Raw genomic sequence first — 27898 nt, forward strand, 5'->3', positions numbered from 1 at the left:
GATGAAATCTGTGGAGAATTTAAGATGCAAACATATCTCTCGAGCATAGCAAACTGCAGCGCAGTGTGCAGGTGGTGGTTAGGTTTGTGCTTTGGGGGGGCTGTATGTCACCCTTCTGCTTCTCACTGACAAACATGCTGAAGTCTTCGGTTTTTTGTAGACAAAGAAAATACCTATTTTTCAGACTACATATGACTCATCTTCAGCTGGAACTTTAAAAAAAAAAATCAACCTGAGGCAGGTATCTTGCAGAGGCAACTCCAGCCCAGACAGCAAAGGTTTAATAAAGTAAAAAAAAATTGTCTTGTACAGAAAGTGCTGGCAACATTAACTATAGGCGCCGGTGCTATTTTCGTATGTAATATCGCAAGTTTTCAAATATACTAGTAAACTGTTGACATTTTCTCCTCCTTTTTCTGAAATACTAGAACAGAACCATGATTCTGCATTTCAGTTTTGAGACAGTGTGTTTAGCTTGACACACCTATGATCTTTATCAATTTTTAAATGCTTTCTCATTTTTTTTAATTATATTTGCTATGTAATTCCAATAATTAACCTTTTACAATTGGGAGGCAATAGAAACATGACTCAAACTAACTGGCTAACACATTAATGTCTAGTACATACCTACTGAAGTAATAGCAGACATTAAGAAAAAACAAACCCAAAACACACAAACCCCTACACCCAAACACATAATTTCCTTTGAAGTTCTAGCAGTGACAGGTCAAGGAAATGCATTTCTTCTTCAGGATTAATGACAGACTGGTGTTAGTTGATGCACAGATACCCACGGCTAAGAGCCCTTAAGAAATACACCTAACTTCTGCCAACATCACACAGTTGGTATATGCACCCTGGTAACACCTACAACGGTACCAGGGAGCTTTGGTGGTTGTGTTTTTAACAGAGGAGGCACCTAAATATTTAAGAAATGGAGAAATTGTTGCAATACGTGAAGTGTTCTCTAACATAATACCACTAGGAAACCAGGACTAGACATCATACACTAACGCCTCTGAACGCCTGTAAGAGCAAAGTTGTTTGCGCTCTGAGGAGCTTGCAATGTACATAATATTCTTCCTCTCTGTTTCAGCCTTAAAGGACTATGAACAGACTGAAATGAAACTTGGAAGAAAGTTGTGTAAAGCATTAGGATTTAATGCTGGGAACTGAGAACATTAGTTGGATGTGAACATTAGAAAGAAAGACCAGGATCTTAGAAAGAAAACTGAAACTTTGGGGGGAAAAAAGCTAAATAATAGGGATATAATAATTAGCACTTACGGAACAGATTTTTTTTCTGTTTCTTCACTAGATGATGGGTTTCCTAGCTCGATTTTTCTCTTCTCATTTTATAGTTCTCCCTCAAATGTAAGTAGCAGCGTTCGCTTTAAAATCTGCAGGTTGAACCTTCCTCCTTTTTTAATAATCCTTGATGAACATTATACTCTGTGTCTGTGTTTCTATCTTATGAGGGAGAGCTGCTTTAGACGGCAAATTGTACTAGTGCCCATGTTTAATAACTAACCAGAACACTTGCCCTTGACATTCTCAGCACTGTAATGCTAATTAAGCAAAATAAACAGAGATGAAATGAAAACCGGGCAAAGTACTTATCCTTCCTCACGATTTAATTTGGGCTCAGAAACACCGCTAACGGGACAGGGAAGCGGGAACTGCAAGTACGGCCGCGCACGAGCGGTGAAACGCTGAATTGTTTTTTTTAAACCTTCCCCTAATAACTGGTGATTTAAAGGTCACTTCAGACGAAGAACCAAGGTCACACAGCGCCAACCCCGCTCGCCAGGCGGCCCGCGGCTCCGCCGCTTTCGCGGGTCTCGCCGCGGCGGCGCGTCACGGCGCAGCGGGCAGCGGGGGCGGGGCGGAGCGCGAGGCCAGCGGCTCCCGGCGCCGCCTGCGGGAACGGGGGAAAGTTCCCCAAACTTCGCCCCGGCGGGGCGGGGCTGGCTGGGGCCGCCCCCCCACCCCGAGACCCCGGCGCGCTGGGCCCCGCCCCCTCGCCGGCGGAGCGCGGTCAGGCCGGGCCGGGCCCCTCCGCGGCCGCCGCCACCTCCCCCGGCAGGGGCGGGCAGGGGGAGGAGCGCGCTGGGCCGGGCGGCGCCGGGGGGACTAGGGGGAGCTGCTGCACCTGATACACCGGGGTGGGAGCGGCACTGTCCGCCGCCTGCGAAAGCCTCTCCCCGCCGTTAGTCAGCGCTGGTCGCGCTGCTTCTCCCTCCTCCCGCCCCTTCTGCGCGGAGCTGGGCTCTCGCTCCTGTTCCCCTCGGGGCCGGCGGTAGCGCGTCCTCCTCCTCCTCCTCCTCCTCCTCCTCCTTCCCTTTGGGCCCCATGGCTTCGGCCGCCAGTGGCATGGAGGAGGTGCGCGTCTCGGTGCTGACCCCGCTGAAGCTGGTGGGGCTGGTGTGCATCTTCCTGGCGCTGTGCCTGGACCTGGGAGCCGTGCTGAGCCCCGCCTGGGTGACGGCGGACCACCAGTACTACCTGTCCCTCTGGGAGTCCTGCCGCAAGCCCGGCAACTTGGACAGCTGGCTCTGCGAGTCGACCCTGCACAGCGGTGAGATACGGCTGCCCCGGGACCTGCCCCGGACCCCCCCCTCCCTCCCCCCGACGCCGTTCCCCTCCGCCGGCGGCACCCCGACCGTGCAGCCGCCCTCCGCCCGGTCCCTGCCCCGTCTCTCCTTCGTCTCTGTCTTCCCCCCTCCCCCCCCCCCCCGGTCCCCTCCCGCTCCCCCGGCCACTGAGACTTACCCCCGCACCCCTCCCCGTGCCCTGGCTGCCCGGCCAGCACCCCCCGAGCCGCCTCTCCTTCACCCTTGCCTCCTCCGGGACTGTGTCCCAACCCCTTCCCGGGACTGCCCCCGCCTCCCGGTCCCGTGGGTCCTGCCCCGCCACCCCCCGCCGCCCCTCCGGGCTCCCCGCTGCCGCCCCTGCCCTCCGCCTGGCTCCCCGCTTCGGCCGCCGCCGAGAAAAGTCCCCGGCACCTTTGTCCTCCCGCCCTCCGCACCCTTCCCCTTCCCGAGCCGCTTCGTCCGTCCCCATCCTCCTCATCCTCCTCCCTGCCGCCCCCGGTCCCTGCGCTTGCCCTCCCCGGGCTGCGCGGCCCCGACGTCTCCTCTCCCTGTCTGGGGCCGAGGCGGCGGCGTGTCTCTGTAAATAGCGTGTGCTAAGGGGGGAGCCCCGAGGGGCCGTGCTCGGCGAGCTGGTCCAGGGTGCAGGAGAGGTGTGAGGCTGGCTTCTGGGAACGAAGGGGGTGACGGATTCCGTATCTGCCTTGGGACTGTGTTTTCACAAGAGATGCCGAGTTTGGACTAGTTTTATTTTTCTGTGCGGCAGTTGTTCTCATACAGTGAGAAGCTGTTGGGGGTCAAGTATCTTATAATTCCGCCCCCATTCCCCGAACTCACTGTCCTGGGAATTGGGGCTCCCTAAACCAAACCCGCTTATTATTTCGTCCCGAGGGAGGACGCCTGGACCCTGGCTCTCTCCATCCCCCCTGGGTGTGCTGGTGTGTGTGTCTCTCTAGCAGGTAGTGATCTTCCCATCGTCTTTCATACTTCTTTGCCTTCTTGCCACAGTCCCTGTTTTGATTTCTTGATGCTCATTCGTTCTTCAGTTTTTTTAGGTCTTTGGTCATAGATTTCTTCTTTTTTTTTTTTTTTTTTTAATTTAATGTCATTTCACTATTGCTTGGAGTACTTAAAAACCGAGCTGTGAATGATATAAACAAGCTGCCTGTTGAGTACTGTTCAGTAAATTCTTTTGTAGTACCGTAATTGTTTCAATTTTCATGGGCCGTTTTATTTACTTTATGCCTGATAGCAACTTCTGGAGTCTCAATAGAAACATTGACAAATAAAGCCAGCCTCTCCCCGCCGTGCTCCCCCCGCTCCTCCTCCGTTTTCATCCCCATCCTTGTCCTTCACACACACACACTTGCATTGCTAAATCATCCATTTGGATCGCTGTGCTCTCCAGTTGGGTAAATCATAAGGGGACAAGATGTTTGTTTTAGGAAAGAAGGCAAGGGGCTGACTGTATCTTCTAGACGCTTTCCTTTTTCCTCGCTTCTCTGAAATCCTTGTATAGGTTCTGGGAAATAACTGATCTCTGCTTGAGTAGAAATCACACAAGTTCCTTTGCTTCTGTCCTTATTTTTTTCTGTCATTGTGTGGAGTAATATTTGATGATTTGAATGTTGTTTGGGGTTTTGTTTTAAATCACGTAATGCCAAAATGAATTGTAAAGAAATGTCAGTTTCAGTCAGTTACCAGGGTATCTACACAAACTTTGGACAGCTTTCTTTTCCTTCCTCAGTATAAATGGAAATTTATGTAGGAATGTCGGCTTCTACGTGTCTCCTTAGCAACGTGAATCCTTTGCCCCTTCTCCCTGTCTCCTGAAATAGTATCCCCTTGATTGCAGAAAGACTTTTCAGATGGCTTGAATGAGAACCTGCTTCAAATACCCCCCCCCCCCCCCCCTACACACACCTCTGCACACATTTTATTGGGCTCCCCCCTCAATCCATCTCCCTGCCACGCATGCGTGTACACACACACACACAAGTGGGACATTAAGAAAAGCAGGACAGTTTATAGAACAGCATAAAAGGACACTAATCTCTCTTGTTACTTTATTGGTCACCTGTCTGTTTATGGGAAGGTGGAAGATGAATGGGTGAGGATGGATAGGAATGAAATGTAGTTTTGTTGGATGCTATGTGTTGAAAATTTGCCCTCCCCTGGTGCTTTCTTCCATCCTGTGCAAAAACTCCTGCCTGTCCCGTTTTATTCAAGTTCCTTGAAAGAGCTTTACTTATTTTCCTCAGTTACTTTCCAGTCTAGTGGAGCCAGGTTTCACAAGCTACTGGGGAAGAAGTGAATGATTGTTTTATTTGAGGTAACTGGAACAAACCCTTTGCTTGCCTCATGTTTGGCACACAATGCTGCACTCTGAGGAGACCTGAAATACAAGAAACTGTACTGTTCTGGCTTTGCCTTCTTCTAGTCTGTTACAATTCCCATTAAAGTCAATAGGAAGGCTCCCAGTAAGTTCAGTAAGTTGGATTGGGCTCATATTTGAGACCATTTTGTGTGCTTGCCTTAATATTCTAAGTGCACTTTCCTCCCACATCGAGAATCTAGCAAGTGGTATAGTTTGGAGATAGTGCAGAGCTCCCACAGGGAAAGCTCTTTTAGCTTGATACCGGTGCAAGCAGCTTTGTAGCTAGCTAGCTGTGAAAAGCGGTAGTACACACAGGAAAAAGGCATCTTCACCCACGGTTTTAAGAGATTTACTTCATCATCCCTTGAAGGAGAGCACCTCAAGTGGCACCATCGAGGGCAAGCTCATGCTAGAAGCTGTTAAAGCATATTCGAGGTTTAATTAAAAACCTTTGCTGTAATTAGATGTAGGACCCCTGACTGCTATCAAAAGGGCAACTTAGTCGAGAGCAGAAGGAAATGTACAGAGCGTGATTACGTTGGCTGTTATATCAGGAAATAATCCCTCGGTTTTCCTTGAGCATTGCCAGTGCTGGGAGTATGTGTTCATGCATTCATTCATTCACTGCTTTGAGGGCTTTTTTTTTATAGCTTGCAAGCAATCCTTTGCTCTCATACTGCTTTTAAAGTTGTGTAAGTACTTCACAATATGGATGGTGCAAGTATGTACAATAGTGAGTCAAATTAATTTTTAGAAGTCTGAAGATTATAAAATATCTCAATTTGCTTTTCTTCTTTTTGAGTCTTTGAGGTCTATGTAAATCAGCTATTCAATTTTCTTCCTGTAGTTGCAGGTGCTAGAAAGGTGTTCTTGCATATTCCTCGTCTCCCTCTTCCCTTGATGAAATTCTAAAGTTCCCACTAATAGCAACTTCAAGAGCTGAAAAACTACCAAAGTTGCTAGTATGGAAAGCCTCGTGATAAAATCTTGAGATCCAGCAATGCTGCTTTACAGTTTCACCAGCTGTATGAGCATAAAATTATTTTCTATGATCAAAGCTTAACTTGGCTAATGTACAAGTTGTCTTTAAGTCAGATGTATTTTAAACTCATGTGCTAAACTAAAAAAAAAATCTTACAGTGTTTCAAGTGTTCCTTTGGTGTGTTTAAACAACTTTTTTTTTTAGACTTCATTTGGAGTGGATTATGTCTAATTTGTGATGGTTCATTTACAGATTTATCAAGAGTTAAGAGTTATATATGAATATTTATTTCTATCACAGCATCTGCCTAAAATTAAATACATCTTATGTGCCACTGCCTGCTGTGTCCATACCTGTACAGGTGGTTGTCTTCTGCCTGCAGAATTAATAACAGTAAATTTGAATTTGTGCAATAGACTGCAGCCTTTATAGTTTTTTACATTAAAGATACACAGATATGATATGGAAGGCATAAGTGGTTTGATAGAATCTGATCTGCAGGTAAACATTGCATATTTTGACTTCAGTACACATATATGCTGTTCATAGAAAACAATGGCTCCTTTGCAGCATTTCAGTTTACTGTGAACATAGCATATATAAAAATACATTTGAATCATTTCATACTGATTAACTGTATTCATTCTGGTGAATGGGGTATATGGCTTTGTTACTTAACAGCCTGTATATTTGTTTATGCAACGTTGAGTTTTCCTTAACAATATTATACTCTTTAAGAACTGTCCATGCATGTTTTAAAGACAAAACATTCTCAAGGAAATAAGTGCAACAGGCTCTCTGTAGATGTTTAAACTTAGTGATGAACAAACCATAAAAGTAAGCTGAATTTACAGCATAGTGCAGTAAACCAATTTGAGTCTAGTTTTATGTTTATAATTCTGTTCTTATTTGTTCTTAAAAAAAAAAAAAGCATCGAAGTCTGCTCATTTGGTAGCACTGGAAGGGATTTAACCTTAATTATATATTAGATGCAGATATATGAATTGACATGGCTCAGTAGTCTTGGATGGTATCTGCTTGTTTTGAATCTAAGGACTTGTTCTAAGGGGAAATTGCTAGCTCAAAAGCAGCTTCCTCATTAGAAGATCTGGATCATTGCTCAGAGTTGATGTTGACACATATTTGTAAAAAGCTCAGCAAGGCTGATAGTTTGCTATAGAATAACATAAGAACAACAAATATAATTTTACTAAGTCTGGAGAAGGTGGCTCATACAATCTAAGAAGGAATTAATAAAACATTCCTACTGGTTTTGAAAACTGTAGTCTGTCATTTTGCATATTACTTTCTTTCATAATGATTCCCAACACTTCATCTGAAGGTGGATATAAAATCAAAAGCCACACTACTTCAAACTCAGCATCTAAGACCCTGAGCAAACTGAGCTAACTTTGAAGTTGAGTCTGACTTGGAGATTGGCCTTGCTTTCCACTGGGAGCTGAACTAGATGACCTCCAGAGGTCCTTCCCAACCTAAATTATTCTGTGATTCTATGACAACTGATACTCTGTTTATGACTGATGTCTACCTGGCTCCTTCAGTGTGTTCAGAATGCCTTGAATTTGTTAACTACCCCTAACAGTAGCCCCAGATAGAATATGTAAAGGTATACTCCCCCTTTTACAAAAGGACTGGTTATTTTAGCCTCAGACTTGCCAGTGCCATGCTCTGTGAGGGCAGCAGATCTAAGGCTCCTGTTCAGTAGTCTGGACCTTTTAGTATGATGGAGGCTACCATTTCAGCCACCCTTCTGCAACCAGCTAAGAGACATGATTACAGCAAATTTGTGTGTAATATATGAAGATTGTATGAGTTTGACTGATCAGGTCAAGAGCACCACACACCTTATCATTGATAATACTCTTAAAAAAAAAAAAAATGAAGGAAGACTTCTAGCCTTAGTGGGTTATTGTTACTGCTGTTGTTCATTGCAATTTTAAAATCAGTAATATAGCCCGTTGCTTTAAATCTTGTTTATTAAAGAAAGAAGTCTTGCACCAGTAAGCTAAAAGATGTTCCTTGTGTTAGGGATAATATAAGTGGTTTAAATATTTGATGAGATTTTATATTTAGAATCACATAGAGAGTAACCTTGCCTCTGTTACTGATTATTGGCCAAAGATGACCGCATAAGATTTAAGGTAACAAGCAGGAGGCGGGGTAAAGTCTATCCAGCTGTATTGCTTTATGTGTTTTTACTTGTTTTAGTTCTATGATATAAAGGCCATTGTTTTGATGGGAAGTACTCCTTGAACTATTTTAAATGCTAATTATTCTTCTCAAGAAACAATGGAATGAGTTTTGAAAATTACAAAAGATTGCTGGTTTGATTGAAGAACATCGGTAACTGTGGGAAATAATTACATTCCTGTTCCAATGCGAAGCGTACTTCTTCGTTCTTCAGATTGCTAAAATGTAGTAGTATATATAAAAGAGGTCAGAAAAGGTGAGCTTTTCTTGAAAAGCTTGTATAACACATCTCCCACACTTCTCTCCTAATGACATAATTCTAAGATTTCCAGGTTTTTGTGAGGTTCTTGGAGTTGTGGGTGTGTGCATTTTGGTTTTTTATTGAATGAATGAATATCCAATAATTAAAATGGAATAGTAGTGAGCTAATCTCAGAAGGATGCTGTGTATCCAATGGAAGAAATGCCTGAGTACATGCTGTACAATTCTGTGAATGAATTATAGATTACATGATTTTCTGTAATGCTGTGCTTGTCTTAAGTCCTCTGTTGGCAAAAGTGACATGCAATGCATATTACCTTTAAATAGAAAAATAAAGATCTATATAATGGCACCACTTAACTCTTCAATTGAAGCTGCACTGCATTTAAAGGATTTTACTCTGTGATTTTAGAAACAGTCAGGTCACAGATCAGAGAACAGCTGTACAACCCCTTCCCCCCCCCCCCCCCCCCCCCCCCCCCCGAAGTGTATGTATTTTGTATATAAGAAATGTAAGCTTTAATCTTCAGGAGAGATGTGTGTCAGTAGGCAGATGAGGAAGCACTTGCTATGTTTCAAGTTGCTTATATATCTGTAACCCCTGCCCCCCAGGCATTAGACCATCTTGTCTTGCAAAATCTGTCTCCTCTGTGCAATAGCAGAGTTGCTTACTATATTTTTATTGCTTTTGTTGTTCAGCCTCATCTCCTGTAGAGAGGGGAGATAAAATTTCTGGTGGTGTGGAAGCACACAGAAAGTTTGAGTCTAGCAGTCTGAGCCACACATAGTGTGATGAACACGGCAGCTGAAATGGAAACATCAGACAGATTAATGCAGTCTGTATTTTATGCTAAACTGCTGTAGAGACCACCCTGAGAAACTGAGACCATTCCTGCTTTGTGTGCTGCTCACTTCTCTGGGAACCAAACTGTGCCCTGGATGCTCAGTGGCATCTTCAGGTGGAAGGCAGGGGAGCTTGTGCTTGCCATTAAAAGGTGAGCAGAGTCTGTGCAGTGGCTGCCTAATTATTCCCCTGACCCAGCAAGCACATCCTTCCCAGGCTGAGGAGGGTAGGTGGTAGAGCACCTACTGTCTGGAGCATCTTGCCAGCAGGCTGTTTACCTTGCCTGGAATGGAGCTGGCCTCTTCCCCTCTGATCACAGTTATCTTGCTGTGGAGTAAAGGAAAGCCATAGGAGGAGCCCAAGTGAGAGGAACGCAACTCTGTAGGTGACCGCTAAGGACTTTTTCCCTCAAAGGTGAGACAGCCCTGAATCTGGGCTGCCTTACAGTAACGCTTAGCATTTTTGTATGTCAGTGAAAGGGTGTGTCAACAGCACCGGAAAGTTGAGAGGGATCAGTTAGGTAAGAGGCACTTCAAAGCAAGACTCAGATTTATTTTCCCTTGTACCTGTTTGTTCACAGACCCTATAGATCTCATGCTTATCTTTTTCTGTCTTGGGTCTAGCAGACAGAAGAGGAGAGCCGTTTCAGTCTACCCTAGTGGTTAAGAACTACTGGGAAATGGGAGCAGAGGTTCAAGTTTGGAGCTGGAGCTGGGAAGAAAAGACCTTGCAGTTTCTGAGAAGCCCTCTAACCGCTGGTACATTGCAGATAAGGAGGTGTCTACCTTTCCTCCTTCATTAGTCAGCATTCCGTGTCTTGTCAAGACAAGACACAGGCATACCTGAGTTTGCCCCAGTTAGCTGTTTTTTGGACATGTCTCTGTGCTTGTTCTCTTTTTCTTTGGCTGGTTCGAAATGAGCTCCATCTAACGATGCTCCACTCAGCATCAGGAACACTAAATCATCCTACAAGTGTCTTGTACAGTAAATGGAAAGTGACTGATGCCTTACGTGGAGCTGCTGAATTATCCTTATGAGGCACTTAGGAATTTTGGCATCCAGCATAAAATGCTCAATTTTCTGTTTGATTGTTGTAAAAATCCTGGTGAATTAGAGCTATAAGAAAGCCTCACTGTCAAGCCCACCTGTGTTGTGCAAGACTTGAGTTATTGAGGGCTTTGTCCTACATGCTGCTGTGTGTGGATGAAGAGTAATTTCTTTGGTAATAGCTCAGTATGTAAAGCTCCTGTTGAAGAAAAAGCAGAAAATAGTTTTGTCTTTCACAAGCAGCTTCTTTTTAACATATCTGTGACCTCACATTATTTCAGGTATTCAAATTAATGGCTTCCAGAAGAAAGCCTTGGTATAGAGTTCTGTCTTAAGGAAATTACGCATTCAGCCGCAGCTGGCTGGCTCCCACAGCTCTGGTAGCGCTTTTTAAGTGTCCAAGTGACTTTAGGATCCACACACACAAATCATCTTCATACTTTAGAAAAATCTTAATCCATAAAATAAAAAGAAAATGTAAAAGCCAGAGTAGACCTGTGCAGCAGCTAGCAGTAATAAGCATACTGGCCAAACTGACAAAGAACAGAAAATACTCATTTATTGTGATTTTTTTGTACAAGGCTCCACTGTGGAAAGCTGTGTCTAGAGCAACTCACTGGAGGTATGGTATGGATCCTGCAAGAAAGCGCTTTTTTCTGCAGTGTGCAGGAGTGTATGCTACTGGGTCTCAAAAGACTGTACTTGTGGTGCTGGCTGTAGAAGAGCAGAGGAGTATGGATCGAGTAACTTATGGACACTGGGCTTCCCATCTTTAGCCAATATCCCCTTCATCCAGAGGAGAATTCATCTGAGCAGCTCCTTAAAAACCACCATTTTGGCTCAGGGGATGTTCCAAAGGACTGACTTCTCTGTGGAATAATTTTATGCGAGACCTCAATGGCCACTGCAGTACTTAGTTTACCTCAGTATTCCCACTGAATTCAATGGAGCTTGGCCTTCCACAAGAAGTCTGTGCATCTGATCGTGATGAAGGAAGAACAAATCTTACTGATCCTGTGACAAATGCACTTTTAGACAATAGATTCTACCTTTTGTGTTTTTACATACTCACTACACTTTTTAAACTTGTTGGCTGTTCGATGGCTAAGCTGATGAGTGTTTATAAACTTAGAAATAGTTTTGAATATGAAGCAATTAGGAATATGTCTAGCTATCTTATTTATCTTAGTTGATATGACATTCAGTGGGTTATATTTAATTTCTTATGTGTGGGTGCCTTAACTTTCTATGCCTTACTTGACACATTCTTTCAAATTAATTATTCTTGAATTTAAATTCTGTATTACAATTTCTAAGTATTTATTGGCTGAGGGCAGGTATGTGATAAGTGGAAGCTTTGCAATGAATGAAAAAAATTTACTTAAGAGTGGTGTTGTGTTTTGTTTCTTACCAAGGTTTTGTTAAGTGCTGGAAGAAGGTCAGTCATAACCTTCATCATGTAACAGCTGCATGCATTTTCTTACTTCAGCCTTTATGAGGAGAGGACTCCATGGAGAACCATTGTATGAAAGAGGCATACTTGATTGTTTCTTAAGAGATTAATTCAGTTCACTTGTGTTACCTGAAAGAACCCTATACACAAATGTTTCACATATTCCACAGTACGTTTTTATGTTCACCACTTCTTTTACTGTAGAATACCTTGTAGATAAAATATTTAATTTTGGGGGAACTTGCTGAAAACATTAAATCTATGACAGTGCTAGCCTTTTGTGTTGCTCTTTCTCGTGTTGAAAAATGACCTAGTTATTAAAATAAACATTTCAGAACTTTGAGATGTTTTCTCTTTCATTTATGGCTTTTCCTGATTTTATCCCAATACTGATGTATTATTTTGCCCAAGAAATAGAGCAGGTAGAGCTGCTTTTAGTTAAAAATGAATATACAGCTTAAAGCCTTAGGTTATTCCGTCTGGGGGGAAGAAGGGAGGAGAGTCACACATTTCAGTGTGCAATTAACACTGTGCTTCCATATCATTAAGAAACAGGCAGAATTTCCAAAGAGCAATGAGGCTAAGCTGTCCTTACAAAAAGACACTGACTACAAGTATGAGGAATTAACTGAAAAAGAACATTATCATCATGGTTTGCAGGTTCATTTATATTTTTTAACTGAAGATGGTAATTTTAATAAATTTTACATGATATATGTTTTGAAAATGTGTTAAGTCCCTAGGATCATATTTATATGTATTTCCAAATATTGAAACCCACATCCCTAAACTAATAGGCAGATTGTTATAATAAAAATTATGCAAACACTACCATCACCGTGAGAACTGCAGTGTGTATTTCCCATGGTTATAGACACTGTGATGCTTCTTGTGTGGTACAAAAACATGTTTGGATTTTCAGACCTAAAAATAGTATACATTAAGTGAGGCTTTTCTTAAGAAATCTGTCTCAAGTTACTTAAAGATTGTAAAAAATGTGTTAATTCTAGTTGTTTGGATGGGATAGGTGGCATTATCAGTGTAATTCTTAACATACTGCTAAAATGGAGGAACACTGAAAAGAAGTTTTGCTTTCTGTTGGCTCTACAGTTACAAACCAACAAAGCAACTTCATTTGGTGTGGATGACAGTGCATTTTAACATCTAAAAGTTTATTAAGATTTGTGGAAGTGGGATTTTACTAGTTACTAACATGTCTCTTAGTGGTTGCATAGTGTAAATAAACTGTAGTGATGTACAGTGAAAAATACTGATGTGCATTCTTAAAGTGTAACCAAATTGTGTTTTGAATCCATAAAACTAATAGATATAATCTATAAGGTCCCATTTTACTCATGTGTATGTATGTTTCTACTCTATGAGAACAAGCATTCCCACTGAACTGCCAAGGCTCCTGAACTGAGTACAGTAACTTATTTGCAAGATTGGTGCATGCCTAGAAATGATGCAAGCATATTTTGGATACTCTAAAGTAGGTTTATGATGTTTATGTTCTGTGTACCAGTAACACTGTGTAACAGAGCAATCTGCTGTTCCCATTTTGATGCTGTGTTATAAATCACTCCTGGGTAGCCTGAGGAACACTACAGATTTTTATTGTAGAAAACTGTGTTTGCTGTATGTGGTTATATTGTTGTAGCTATCTAACTTACAGGGTGTTCTTCCTTCAGAGGTAGTGATTCCGTTTTCTTTGGGTGTTTCTTTTCTATAAAGTCCAGTGGCCTAGATTTTTTTCTTAGAAAATAATTGCTATTAAGTAAGAGGCCCATGCAGAAGATTTTACTTCCTTGATCCAACATAAGCTTTATTTTGTCACCAGATCAAATGGCATTCAGAACTGAAAGTTAAGGTTTTTCCTAAGATGACAAGGAGATTTAAACATGTGGTTTCCATGGCAGGCAATATAGGAAAATTCAGACCAGTATTCTTGTGCACTAATGTCTGACCTTGGTGATGTTCTTCAGCCAGAATCCCCCTCAGCTGCAGCTCAAGGCAAAGGCTGGTGCCATTGTATGCTCCTGTGAACGAAGGCTGGATATAAAGAGGCAATTCCAGACATTGTGGCCCAGAGCACAATGTTCAATACCTAATCCTCAGCTAGTAGCGAAGAACATTAAGAGCCTCAGTTTTGTCCTACTGTCAACATCACTGAGTAGGTTCTATTACTCAAGAAATTAATTTTGTGTAACTAAGTCAGTTCTTTTTTAGTTGGGAGTGTGGGCGTCTCCCAACACTCATTTGTCCTTTTACCTCCCACATCAGTACTATAGTAAGGTAGCTTGTTTATTTTTTAACCTTTCCAAAATCCTTAGATATATCTGTCCTGGAAGTTAAACTGTATTCTAACCCCACGCTTATATCATCTTTGCTTTAGTTATTTTCATTTGTTTGGTGATCTTGCTGATGTGGGTTTGGAAAGCAATGGGATACTCAACTTTTTTTCTGTTTAGTTGCGACTCCAATGTTGCATACCTTTTGTTTGCATTAGACTTTGGTGTCTGATCAATGTGAAGATAACATTTAATATTTTATTATTTGTAGTAGCTTTCAAAAAATCTTAGTTTCTGAGTTTTCCCATCTGGTACTTTGATTTATTTCATCAATTTTGTATGGCTTTTAACTTTGGGGCGATATGGATTTATGTGTCTATTCTTTGTATCTGTGTAATTTTCTAGTGCAAGGATTGCTTTCATGTTGTTCTGAAGTGGTCCATTCTGTTTATTTATTTCTGTATTTTATATCTGTAATGCACTCTGATATTGGAAGAATACTTTCTAAATCATCAGTGCACTAGCCACTTAGTGTTTCTGAAGGATCATGTCAACATTAAAACGCACTCTTCACAGCATTCTCATCCATAACTAAAATTGTATTTCCATCCCAATAATAGTAAAGCAGTGGGACACACAACAAACTGATGTTAGAGATTGCATGCTGACGGTAGGAGAATGAAAGATTGTTCCCAGCCTTGTGTTTTTCTCCAGTAAGAAAACGGGGAGTAAAATAGCTTGGAAGGTTGAGTACTTAGTAATTAAAGTATTAGTAAACAACGTGCCTGGATTTCTAAAAAGAATGACAATAAATGTGTGTACTTGCACAAACACGCCTTTAAAATAACTTTCTTTTTTAGCAATGCTTTTATAGCTCTTCTATTGGCTTTCTTCTTTTAATCCCCTTCATCCTTTTTCATATAATATATGAAGGCTTTTTGGTGATAATAGCTGCCAGACTTCCTTTCCCAAACCCCACAGCTGCACTGTTGGTATCTTCAGCAGATTAGATCCCTCTTAAAATTGGATGTACTGTTTTTTAAAACCCTGACTTTTTCTCTTTTCAAGAAAATGTGAATTTTTATTGTCATTATTTTGGTAACCATAAGATCTCTAAATTTATTTTGGAAATAATCTTATTTTCTTTGCACTATGTAATGCATTTGGACATTTTATTCTGAATGAGTTGCTGGTATTTTCAAAGTAATGAGATGCACTGGATCCATAGGTCCTTTTCCCACAAGATGATTTTAGATCATCCTCCTTGAACTACTAAATAGTAGTGATAAAAAGTAAATAGTGATGTGATTCTTTTTCTTGATGCCTGTTATTGGAGAGACAAGGTCTGTTTTCCAAAGAAGGACAGCACAAAGCCTGTGCCTTTCTAAAATGCTACAGAAGCTCTTAAGTTAGATTTTGGATGTTGTATGGACCCATGATGGCCATCAGCTTGCAAATGAATTTTGTTTTTTGTGATTTAAGACTGCAAGGATGTTGTTTATAACTGCATCCATTATGTGTGAAAATAACTAGAAAATAGACGGGGCCAAATCCGGAAGTTGCTTTTGGGGGAGGAAAACAAAAAACTGACACTTTAGGATAACTGACGTTTTAAAATGGACTTCAGATTTGACTCAGTCTGCATCTAATGATTCGTACTGCCTTTATCAGGGCTTGACTTCCACTTTTTTTTTTAGTGTTGACTTTTTTTTTTTTATTCCTTTGAGCATCTTCTTCCTTTACGTTAGTTTTGTTATTCATATTATGTGGCTTTGGTACTTCCCAAGTGACAGATGTAGATGATGAGCCTCCATGCATTTATTTCCCTTCCTATGTCATTCTAATCAGCTCAAGTAGAGGTGTGACTTTCATTCTCTTCTGTGAGAAAGTTATGACAGACTGGGGGTCAGCTAACACATGCTAGCTAATCCTGACCCAGCCTCAATTTCTCATTGTAAATTGGACAAAAACCAGGGGACCAAATTATTCAATCGTACTCGAGCCAAAATCCCAATGAGGCCAACTAAGCCTTGAAAAAGTGTGGGAGGTTGCAGCACTTTGCTCCTGAGTTGCATCTGTTGTATAAAGGTGTTTCACTAATTAGGGGAAAAGAAATCCAAAGCACAGTTGTTTATTTACCTGAGTCTTGATGCAGCCTCTGTGTTCCTAATACTCTGCTGTTTCTGTCAGGTCTGTGAGCTTGGTTTACTGAAACTGTATTATTATTTTTTTCCCCTCCTTTTCCCCCTCCCCCCTAGACTGGCAGATAGCTACTCTTGCTTTGCTGTTGGGTGGTGCTGCCATTATTCTCATAGCTTTCCTGGTTGGGTTGATCTCTATCTGCGTGGGATCTCGGAGGCGGTTCTACAGACCAGTTGCAGTCATGCTCTTTGCTGCAGGTAAGCAGATAACCAGCACCATCACGAAAATTTCATGAGAGCTGCTCCACTTTTGTGAAGGAAGACATGCTTTGTTCTGCATACTAATTCAGAGGCATATGGTTTACTTCTGTGTTAACTCCAGTGAGATTTTTCAGGATACTGGTTCTGCAGAGCATTAATCATTTTTACAGTTGCACTATTACTAGGTCATAAACAATTATTTATTTGCATTATATTTATTATTTTGTGAAGTACATGCAGTAGGGGAAACTACAGAGGGTAAATCTCAAAGTACCATTTTTAATCTGTGACTTTGTGCTGCTGGATGTCCCCGTTTTTATTCTTCATGCAAAGCCATTTCTGTTACTTTAATATTCTTCCTTTTACAATTTTAAAACAGGAAAAATAATGCCCAGATGTGAACCCTTGAAGCCCTACATGTGAAAATAAACAGGATTATGTTTCAAGGTGTTTATATATGCCCCTGTGCCATGAGGAATTAATTTCATTGTATCAGCTTGCTTAGTTATTAATTTAACAGGCTGTCACAGTGTAGTCCCTGTTTGGTTTTAAAAATATGAAAATGGAACAGTTTATATAAACTATCACAAAATCTTAAGGGAGACCTATGAATCTGAATTGTCCATAAGACTGGTCCAGTGAGGTGTAATTACAATATCAAATCATCTCCTTTTGTACGTTCTCGTGTTTTGAGGCTTAGTCAGCATGGATGTTTCTGTTTCTCCTGAGATTCACCAAGCATGGTTTGCCTTCATCCTGTCACTCATATCTGCATTGGAGCCAGCAGCTTAAGCCCCTTCTGATAGCCCATAATGAAGAGGATGACAGAACCTAGTCTTCGGGTTGTATTAAAAAAAGCCACTGACAAGGATATGAAAAGATAAGAGCGCAGAATTTGCAGGGTATTGAGGAATGAAACAAAGCTTCGGGAAAGGCTCCTGCTGCCCCCTGCTGTTAACGTTACCTTGATTGAACCGCAGTGCTTCAAGATGCACTTTTATTTGCTCAAGAAATATCAGTAGGTTATATTTCATTTGCTTTTAGGAAATGAATGCAACCTAAGATCAGATTTCCTGAGCAGCAATCAAATCTTTTTGTTGTACGTGTCATATTGCTTGCTTGGTTGAATGGATAAGGGCACTGGTGCCATTATTTTAAAATTTAGTATTAAATCTGAGATTATAAATCATGGTGGGCAGTTAACTTTGAGAGAAATGAGATTATTGAATTTCTGTAGTGGTTTCTTATTTGACTTTTGACTTAATTCCTCATAACAATGTGTAGTAACTTAGTAATTATTCAGCCATACACTTCCTATCTTGCCATATTGTTCATTCAGTATATAGTTAAGCTTATACTAAAAGAAGAACAACTTTCCCAAGGAAGAAATTTCCCCAAATCATGCTGTTTGTCTTAAAGCTTAATCTGTTCTCCTCTACGTACAATTAGTTCTAGTCTTTACTACAAAATGTTGGTGGTAGGAGTGTGTAATGCTTACTTGCATCAAAAAGGAAAATACATTGGTGCTTTAGCTCATGAGTGGTGTTCACCTTTTTCATTTCTCTGTGTGTGTGTGTGCATGTGCATTTTAAATAGCCATGACCTGAAGCATATAAGAAGAGAGATGATGAGGCCAAGACAGCCTGCTCCATTCTTCATTATCTGGCACATCTGAGGAGAATCCTTTTGGGATTTGACACTGACATTGTTAGTGGCATTTCCTACAGCTTTTATCTTTGATGTCAGCTATTTTTAGAGGTGAATATGGACTGGCATATCTTGAAAGAATTATGGAAAGAATCACCTACTGAAGAGGGGAGAGTTAAGATTGCAGCACAGTAGAGTTTGTGCTGTATGTAACTGTCCATGGATTCAAACCTTCACCTGTGGATTTCACAGATCTTTGAGGATAAGCCCCGCCCTGACCCGTGAATCTGCTGACAAGACCAAATATTCTATATGACTCTGGTTAGGAGTCTACCAGCTGCCTCTGGAAGAAGGACATGGGGTCAATTACCCAGAGACATTTAATGATCTGTGCAGGTGTCAGGCAGAAAACTTCACTATGTGGGAGAAAGGACAAAATGGAAGAGTCGTTTCCAGGCACTTCAGAGTACAAACAGTTGGCTCCAGGCATTTTTTTCTTTTAGTTTGATTTATTTTTATTCATTTTTCTTTTTTTTTTCTCAGCTGCAGGTTTCAGTTAGCGACTCTGTAGGTAAGGGAGAAGGCTGACTGAGTAGGACTGGAAGAGATGAGAAAGCAAAGGGACAAAAAAAATAATTCAACCTAGATACTGAGAATAAGCCAGCAAGTGATCAACAGATGTGAATGTGTTTAAAATGCATACTGTCAGCTCTGTGTAATGGGGAGAGGAACAGGAATACCTCAGGTAATGGAAAAACTTGGAGCACACAGAGAGGCAGTTGCAAGGCACTCTTGCATGGAGCCACCCTGGCTCATACAGCTCTTCCCAGCATTTTTGGTCTAGTAGAGGTCACTAGCTTATGTATTTGCTGGGGTGTTTTAGGGCTCATGAACCAAACTGGCCCTCAAAGCTGCATCCTCAAAGTACAAGCTCAGAAACCTGTCAGTGTAGGAGTCTCATGATTTGCTTACCAGATAACTGAGTGCTGAGTCTTAATTTAGGGGTAGAAAGAGAAAGTGTAATTGTTGAAAGTCTATAAAAGCAAACAAAAAAGGTAATTTAAAAGATGTTTGCCTTCTGGGGCTATGCTTTAACAATTTTAACAATGTTTAGAAAAATAACATGTTGAGGTTAGTAAGCTTTTAACACGTTTCACAGGATGCTTTTACATGTAAGCTAGGGAAACAGTGGCTAAGTGAAAGCATTATAGGTGAGAGACTAAAAAAAATTATGCAGATAATATTTAGAGAATACTTTGAGGATGATCTTTCTGTTCTGCCAGAGAGTCAAAGCACAGTCTGACTGGACTGTGTCTTGAGTTCTGTGCTATTACCCATTTTCATAATGATGTGGAAGATAGAATAAAAGTCTACTTGTCAGATTTTACAGTGAAGCTAGAAAAAATTGCAGATACATTGAAGGACAGAATTTGGTTTTGAGAAATTGATGGAATGATCTGAAAAAGTAGAACTGACTTGATTGGGATGTTGTGCAAGTTGCTACAGGGTGGCAAAAAGAGTCATAGCATTAAACAGATACTGATGGGAAAGGTACTCTGTAGGTCATGTAGTGTAGTCAAACCTTCTTGTTGAGGCAGGACAATTGCTAACACTAGGTCAATCAGCTGCAGCTTTGTCTGTACTAGTCTTGAAGAACTCCAAGGATGAAAGTTCCACAGCCTCTCCAAGCATCTTGTCCTGGTGCCATACTACCCTCTTTACGGTATCTTTTCTTTCCTGATGTCCATCCTGAACCTCTGAAACTGAGATTGCCATTATCTTAGATTGCTTGGTGCTACAAAGAGGTTTTTTCTATCATTGTTGCAGCTACATTTTCAGGTAACTGTAGGCTGGTTTGAAATTGCTCCTTAGCTGCCTCTTAATGAGTCTAAACCTAGCTTCCTCATCCTCCTCTTAAGGGTTATTTGCTCAAGTATTCTGATTATATTGGCAGCCCTTTGGACCCTTGTCTTTTGATTGGTGAATTCATGTTCACTAGTGATTGCTGCTTTATTCTGCATGTGCTTGGAGGTGGAATTCAAGAGGATGTACTCCATGTTTCCAGGGATTGAGTTGAGGCTGACCAGCCTATAATTCTGTGGATTTTTCACTTCTAGCCTTTTTAAAGATGGACACAACATTAACCTTTTCCCAGTCATCTGAATGTCTCCTGATCACTGTGATTTTATAGAGGACTCATGATCACAGTGGCCAACTCTTTCATCACCCTTGGATCAATCCCATCTGTCCCCATAGATATGGATGCAACTTTAAGTCATCCCTAACTTGTTCCTGCACTGCTGACACTCTCCGAAACCATGTCACTTAGAGGTCTTGGAGAAGGCATCATGGTGCATCAGCTATTCACTAGACTGGCTTTCCTGTCCATCATTGTATGAGTATCTTTTCTGAACTTAATTTGCAACTAATGTACCTGTGGAAATTCTTCATTACCCTTTTTGCCATTTCCTGCCTTAATATTGGGTTCCAGCCGGGCTTCAGCCTTCCTGATTTTCTCTCTAGGTATCAAAAGAGTGCTTTTATACTCCTGTCATTGTCTATCCCTGTTTCCTGCTCATGTGTGCCCCTTTCTTGCACATTCATTGAGAAACTCCCTGTTTGGCCACCTGGGCCTCCTGCTGAAATTCCTGGTATTCCTGTGTAGCAGGGTGCATGTTCTTGAGCTAGCAATATTTTAAAAATTAGCATGGACCCCCTTTCTCTTCATGCTACTTCCCAATTAATTGCATAGGTTGTGTTAAGTACAAACAGCTTCCTAGAGAGCAGTTGCATGTGTGTTAATCTTTGAAACTGCAACACCCTTTGGTTATTAATGAAGTGCTTTACTTATGTGAATGAGCAGGAGGAATGGTGTAGAGATCAGAAATACAGAACTTACTAGCCAGCATCACATTTTCATAAATATAGACCAATTAGAAAGCCACACCATAAGGGTTTTTTTTGACAGCAAAACTGCTATAGTCAAACATTTGAACAAGGAAAAAAAGATGACTAAAATAATATTTTCCTAATTTTAAAGCATTTGTTGTGATTTCTGCATGTTTAATATGGTGAGTACCTATAATTGCATATATTTCTTAGAAATGGAATAAAACTAGTGTTCCTGTGCAATTGCCTTGCAAGCATCATAGTGCTAGTCATAAAAATAGGTCTAAATTTGAAGTGAAGAGTCTAGTTTGAGATGACTAGTCTTTTTTGAGTATTATTGTGAAGTGGATTTTTTTTTTTAAAGATTTCTTTTGCAGCCTTTTTTTCTACTGGAAAAGACTAGCACTTTTGAAGAAAGACAGTACACACGCTTCCCATAAGCAGGTCACCATAGCATGGAATTCCTTTAAATTCATCAGAAGCAAATCAATAGTTGCAAGCATTGGTTTCAACATCTTTTTGGCTCATACTGGTCACTTTTCATAACTTCACTAACTGTTGATTCTAGCCCACACAGGTCCCTTCCCACTCTACAGGGAGAAACAATGACAGGAGGCAAAAATAGTGCAAGGTGATGACAACGTTATGCAGTGTGGCTGTTTCCTCTGGCCAGTTGCCAGCACTTCCTTTGAGTTTTACAATAGTGTAACTGGACCAGTAGTAGCAAAAGCAGGAACCCTCACTATAAAAAAGGTCTAAAATACCTGTTGTGGGTGTTGCTGCTTCAGCAATGTGTTCCTCTTCCAAAAGAGTAACTTTTTTGTTTTGTTTTGACAAGTCCAATCTGTAGATTAAAATTCAACATACTTCATATGTTACATTGGGGGAAGGTGGAGAGCTTCCTTGATTGTCACTTGGCACACACACACCAGTTTCTGTACTGAGTCAGCAGAGGTACTTCATCCCCAGTTCAGGAAGCTACTAAAAAACTTGCTTATTTCCATTCATGTTAGGAAATCCTTTTTGACTTTGAATGGTCTTAAAGATGTGTCTGAAAGCTGAGCATATGTTCAGGTGTTTTGGGATATAATGATGCTCTCATTGTACAGAAATGGAATGTATAATCTTTTCATAAGAGTAGGTGCTTCCCCTAGTGTATCCTGTCAAAATTTTTCCAGTGTTGCACAGTGTTTTGTGAGCTGGCAGAAAAAAATTATATTAAAATGGAATAACACAAAGTAACAATTCAATAACTTTAGGATTAAAAAAATCCTGGGGATTTTGGTATCCACATCAGAAAATCCTCTATCCAAACATTATTCAGATTGTCAGCCTCAAGTAAGAGTCCAAAGACTAGTCTGTAGGCTGGGGGGCTGGGGTGGAGAAATTTCCAATGCATGTTTTGTAAAGTGTTATCACCGAGGGTGTAATGAACATTGGAAATCATCTCCACATGCCAATCCCATCCAAAGGGCGGGTGAGCGTTAGTCTCCAGGGCTAATGAAAGGTGCCGGTTTGACAACACTAAACAGTGCGTGTGGGAATGAAAAGGCAAATGACAGATTTTGAGTGTGCAAAGTGTTCGAGCAGTAAGAGAATATAATTAGTGTTATTTATTTTCCTGCAGTTTCTTAGTGGCATTTCAGAAGGGCTTCTGTAGTCCAAAGTAGTATTCCTCTCTGTTATTCACTGGCTTTTTGTGTTGGCGCTGGCTTTGTAACAATTCTCTAAATAGTGGTCGTTCTTCTTACAATACCTAATAAACTGTAAAAAACCACCCAGTCAGTGTTAAAGAAAGTAGTTACGGCATTACATTGCACACCATTGAACTTTTATCAGAGTGTGTCTCAGGCCTGCATATACTTAAGCATGTGCTTAACTGTGTGGATGTGCCTACCCTGCCTGTAACCAGGGGGCTGGGGTAGTTTGCAGAGGCAGTCACGTGGTGAAGTCTTTAAAAATTTCTAGTGTTAAATGCTGGAAGGGAGCATTGCGATAAGACCATATCATATATTTGAGGGGCAAAAAGGATGTTTTGTACATTCCTGTGGTGTTTAGTATTTTGTGGGTGGCAGAACTAGAGGCCTGAAGAATCATCATGTAGCTTGTTCTTGTCTTCATGTGTAATTTTCACCTGCTAACCTTGGAAACTGTTGTCCCAATTTTCTGTTAACAGTGCACCTGAATTTAAAAGAGAATGGATGACAATGAAACTGAAATCTTTTTGTGAAAATGGGGGTTCTTCATCTGTGTATTTTCCTTTTCAGGTTACTGTATGTGGGTTTTTTTGATGTAGCACAATAACTAGCAGGTTTGCTGAATTCCACTGCAGACATGTGGATCAGGCTGCAGGAGATCTGGCTCTCTTAGAGACAGTGCTGTAGAAAGTAATGATTTTTATGCTTTTTATGGCCTTGGATTTGATCTGTTTTATTAGCTTGTTTTTTATCATGAAGCATTTCTGACCCACCCCCTAAATTCATAATACAAGGCAATGTCTTACCAGTTGGAAGTTTAGTGGCTGATCAAACTTTATAGATTCCTTGGTATTCTGTGTAACAATATCATTAATTCTGATTACAGTACACAGTAATGCATATGAAATATGTAGTTCAGTGAGTCTCTACTGAACATAAATATGTATCACCTACTACAATGAATTATTTCTAGGCTAAGTAAATGATTTGATTCTGAGCTATATTTCTTAATATTCATTCTTGTTTCTCATTTTGACTTATTTATAATAGGTATAGAACAAGTGATTTTAGTTTTGTTATTATGGAAGGAATAATGACTGCAAACTAAAATACAAAGAAGTGGGAAAAGATTGCTTTCACTGTTTATTTCATGGACATGTGAAGGATCATCGTTATACCATAGCAATAACATTTGTTCATCCATGAGGGAATATGGAGGAACTACTCTGTTCTCTGTGAATGAAATGAAGGTGATCTGTTTTTCAAAAAGAGCAGTACTTAGAAGCCAAAAATGCACCAAGAGCATTTTAAATGTGAATTTCAATTATGTGATGTTTTCCTTGTTTTATGGAAATTAAGGCTTCTTCTGACATTTGTGTTTTTTTCCTCTTTCAGTTGTTCTTCAGGTGTGCAGCTTAGTCCTTTACCCAATCAAGTTCATCGAAACGGTCAGCTTGAAAATATACCATGAGTTCAACTGGGGCTATGGCCTGGCTTGGGGTGCAACTATATTTTCATTTGGGGGTGCCATTCTTTATTGTCTGAACCCTAAGAACTATGAAGACTATTACTAGAATCATTTAATGAAAAGAAAAAATAACAAAAGGATTACCCCATCTTTTCTAACTCACAGTTTTTTTAGAACACTCGTGGAGCACCAAACAGTCTGCTCTGTTGATAAAACAGCCTTTGCCTTTTGGGTGTGAACACTATAACCCGCTTTTACAACCATTTAAAAGAACTGCAAACACTAGGATTGCTGATCTTACATAGGCAGATGCTGCAAGCTGCTGATACATAAGCTTCATTTTTCCTGACAACAAGCAAAAGGATCTATGTGACAGCGATCATTGTGAGAAAACTAGTTGGAATGAGAATGCAATGCCAGCATCTGCTATTGCCTTCAGGGGGGCAGCTGGTATAGTCTCCATTTAGAAGTTTCCCTGTATCATAGAGGATTCAGATGTCTGATAAGCAGGCAGTGGCATCTTGTACAATAGGCTGTGTTGGCCCCTTGTTACTTGCTCAAAAAAGCTCTTAAGGAATTAGTTGCAAGTGACTGTGTTGAGGGCAGTGAATGTAACTGGTTAATGACTTGTCTAATATCTGCATTCAACAGTCTTCTGGGAGAATAATTTAAAAAAACAAAACCAAGCCACCAACCACACAGGATTTCATGAATTGGTAATCGACATCACTGTGCCAGCTGTAGCAGATTGTTGAAGGAAGTCCAAACACGGAGACATGTGCTTCTGACTGTGTAGTTGGAAGTTGTCTCAGCATTGAGTATTTTGCTGGGAGGGTGGAAATAAGGGGGAGTAGAAAAAGACCTCATCTCTCCCTGAGGCATCTAAAATGTATGAATGAATTGCAGTTGTCCTAAGTACCCATTTAACTTCCGAACATTGTCATGAAAAGAATGCATATGGAACAAGTTCAGTTATATTTTTGAAAAGTATTTGTTAGTATAAATGAATATATAGAGAGTACAAATATAAATGCAGAGGAAGAGAGATAATTCGTCTTAAAATTGTAGTATGAGCTGTGATGCAGGGGTTAAAATACTAACTTTGTACGCATTCTTGAAAGTCTTGGATTGGTACCCCGAATTTTGGTTGGTGTTACAAAATAAATATGAAATGGTTTGTCTTCTGTATATGCCCTTGTACAGACTCTGTGTTATGGGAAATGCTTAAAAGTTCACATCAAGTTAAGGTAGAACTGGACAAAACTACTTGCTATTCCATGTGTAATCTAGTACTTACTAAAAATCCTTTTCTAAGGCTGTTACAAAGAAAAAATGGCCATTTTTAAAAAATCTAGTTAGGTTGTGAGTGTCCCTGATCATCAAGAATACAGCTGAGACCCCATCATGTCCATATTAAAACACTAGCACTGCAGGAGGTAATCTCTTGTTTTTAAACACTGAGTTTATAATGGACTGGCTGATGATTATGTACATCTAATTACTCCTTGCTTAGTATGTTTCCCACTTAAAACATCGAGAGACTGTACTTGTGAAATGAAACCCAAGATAAAATAGGGAAAACTTTCACATGAATTTAATCTGCATCACGTTTATTTTTGTTTACAATTTGCTTATTTGGATATTTTCAATTAATTATGAACATATTTTTATACAATTCTAATCTTTAGAAATAACTATTTTTTTTAATGGAGGAATTTAAAATATATTCTGTGTGGACCTCTGCAAAAGCAGATATGCTGGGGTTGCACATCCACCTCTACACAAATGGTTTTGCTGGTTCCACGGAAAAGACTGCTGAATTACTCGATGTTAAGACCGCATCTACAGTGTTAATGCTTGTGCCACTGTTTGCAGGGCACAGAGGTTCTACAATGACTGTGGGACCACAGAGCTGCCTTTAGGAGGTTGTTGTGAAAGTATTGCTGACGTACAGAGATGGTTTATAAAACTCTGGGGCTCTCTGGAGTTAGTATAAAACTCTGGGGCTCTCTGGAGTTAAATCTTTACTACCATGGCAGAATATTCCATATCAGCAGTCTTTCCATGACCGGTTGTGATTAATTAGATTAGATGGAGCAAAACGATAGCTTGACTTGGAAGGGATTGTATGTAATGGCTGGAGAACAAAAAGTATGGGAGAAAAAATTATGACCACTTGTTTCACAGGCACCACAAAGCATTTGTAACCCTGCTTTTTTTTTTCCTGAGACTGACTTAAGGCGGATATTCAGTATATAGTTAACTCTGTATCTTTCTGAACAGCTATGTAGTTCTGCTTTTATTTAGCAGCATGGAGAACATTGTAGTTTGGCATGGGAATTAGGTGAACATAGAAGAACCCACTGTGAGAAGATGTCTGTACCTTTCTGGGAGGACAGTGTTTTGGTGCTGACATTGCATGGCATTTAGCCTATGCTGACAAGAAGGTACAGTGCTGAACCAATATCGTATCCACAAATTCACCAAATATTTTCTTTATGTAGAGTTTGAGCGAAAACAACTGTCAGGCCTAAGGCATATGCAAATTAATGGCATGCACTCTGAAAGTCACCCGGCTGTTAATATGAAAGGTGTTCAGGCAAAAAATTTACAAACGTCAATGCCTGAAGATAAGGTTCTTCATTCATATTTGAGCCGAAGATATGATTTTCAGTCTCAACAGCTGCTTTTCCTGTTGAAGATAATGCAGTCTATTAGGACCCACCTCTCAAACTCCTCAGGTCCTTTGTGTTTGGGCATCCAGTACATGGGTTTAGGTACCTACCTTTAGCTTATGTTGCTACTACTATTTCTTTTTTTCCCCCCCTTAACAAGGCCTATTTTGGCAAGCATTCTGTTTCTCAGCACTGAATTAAAAGTAAATACAACATAATGCTGATTTTTTGTTTCTAGACACAAAAAGGATACGTATCGGTGTCTTGAGTGTACATATGACAAATTAATCATTTTGTATGTGGTGTTTGTGTCATGCCACCGTTATTTCAGTTGTTTCACTTTATCTCACTGGGAGGATGATTTACTCATGCAACAAATCCATTGTTTTTCTTCCAAATATATATGAATAAATATATATATAGCAAACTTGCAAGCAGGGCTAGTTATTTGTATTTTTTAAGCTTAAAGTATACCGTCCGGTGCTGACAAGTACCTAGCACCTCTTCTGGATTTCTTGCACAACTTCGTTTAGCTTTTGTAAATTTTAAAAATAAATATAGAGAACCTATGTGTTTGAAATATAAATGATATATATGGATTAGCATGTAACTGTATATTATTAAACATGCAATGAACTGACTGGTAAGTGAAGTCTAATCTTATGGCTAGCAATGTAATTTATTCAGACTGTATTTTTGTACAGAGCAGTGCACACTAACCTATTGCCTCTGTGTCCTCTATAATGCCTAAAACTGTGCCTAGAAATTTCATTTCTGTCTTTGAAGGAAAAAAAAGACAATGCTTCATGTTGTTGATGGTATTGGTTTTTCTGATGTTGTTCTTTATTTATTTTTGAGAAGTGTATGGTATGTTTATTAAATGAATCCATCAAAATACGGTTCATTTTAAATGGTCATTGTTAGCAGGGAAAGACACTTTTTTTATCAAAACTTTTAAGTTTGCAGTTTTAATACCATTTCTGCATTTCACAATTTTTGTAGCTTACATGGTTTTATGTGAAAAAGTAACTGAAATAAAAAAATTGTTACACTAACCAAA

At 40.3% G+C, this 27898-nt stretch overlaps 1 protein-coding gene across 1 annotated transcript; it reads left to right on the top strand.

The window, feature by feature from the left end:
- The first annotated feature begins 283 nt into the window (after positions 1-283).
- Positions 284-27898, top strand: TMEM47 (transmembrane protein 47). The gene is made up of 3 exons (XM_074814585.1): positions 284-2581; positions 16319-16459; positions 24091-27898. The coding sequence occupies exons 1-3, from the start codon at positions 2356-2358 to the stop codon at positions 24267-24269; spliced, it is 546 nt and encodes a 181-aa protein (XP_074670686.1). The 5' UTR covers positions 284-2355; the 3' UTR covers positions 24270-27898.

This window comes from Strix aluco, chromosome 2 (genome assembly GCF_031877795.1).
Source record: "Strix aluco isolate bStrAlu1 chromosome 2, bStrAlu1.hap1, whole genome shotgun sequence".
NCBI classification, from domain to species: Eukaryota; Metazoa; Chordata; class Aves; order Strigiformes; family Strigidae; genus Strix; species Strix aluco.

Excerpts from the sequence above, each read along its gene's own strand:
- TMEM47 (XM_074814585.1), top strand. The coding sequence starts at position 2,356 with ATGGCTTCGGCCGCCAGTGGCATGGAGGAGGTGCGCGTCTCGGTGCTG. Across the intron at positions 2,582-16,318 it reads CGAGTCGACCCTGCACAGCG|ACTGGCAGATAGCTACTCTT; the intron begins GTGAGATACGGC and ends CCTCCCCCCTAG. Across the intron at positions 16,460-24,090 it reads AGTCATGCTCTTTGCTGCAG|TTGTTCTTCAGGTGTGCAGC; the intron begins GTAAGCAGATAA and ends TTCCTCTTTCAG.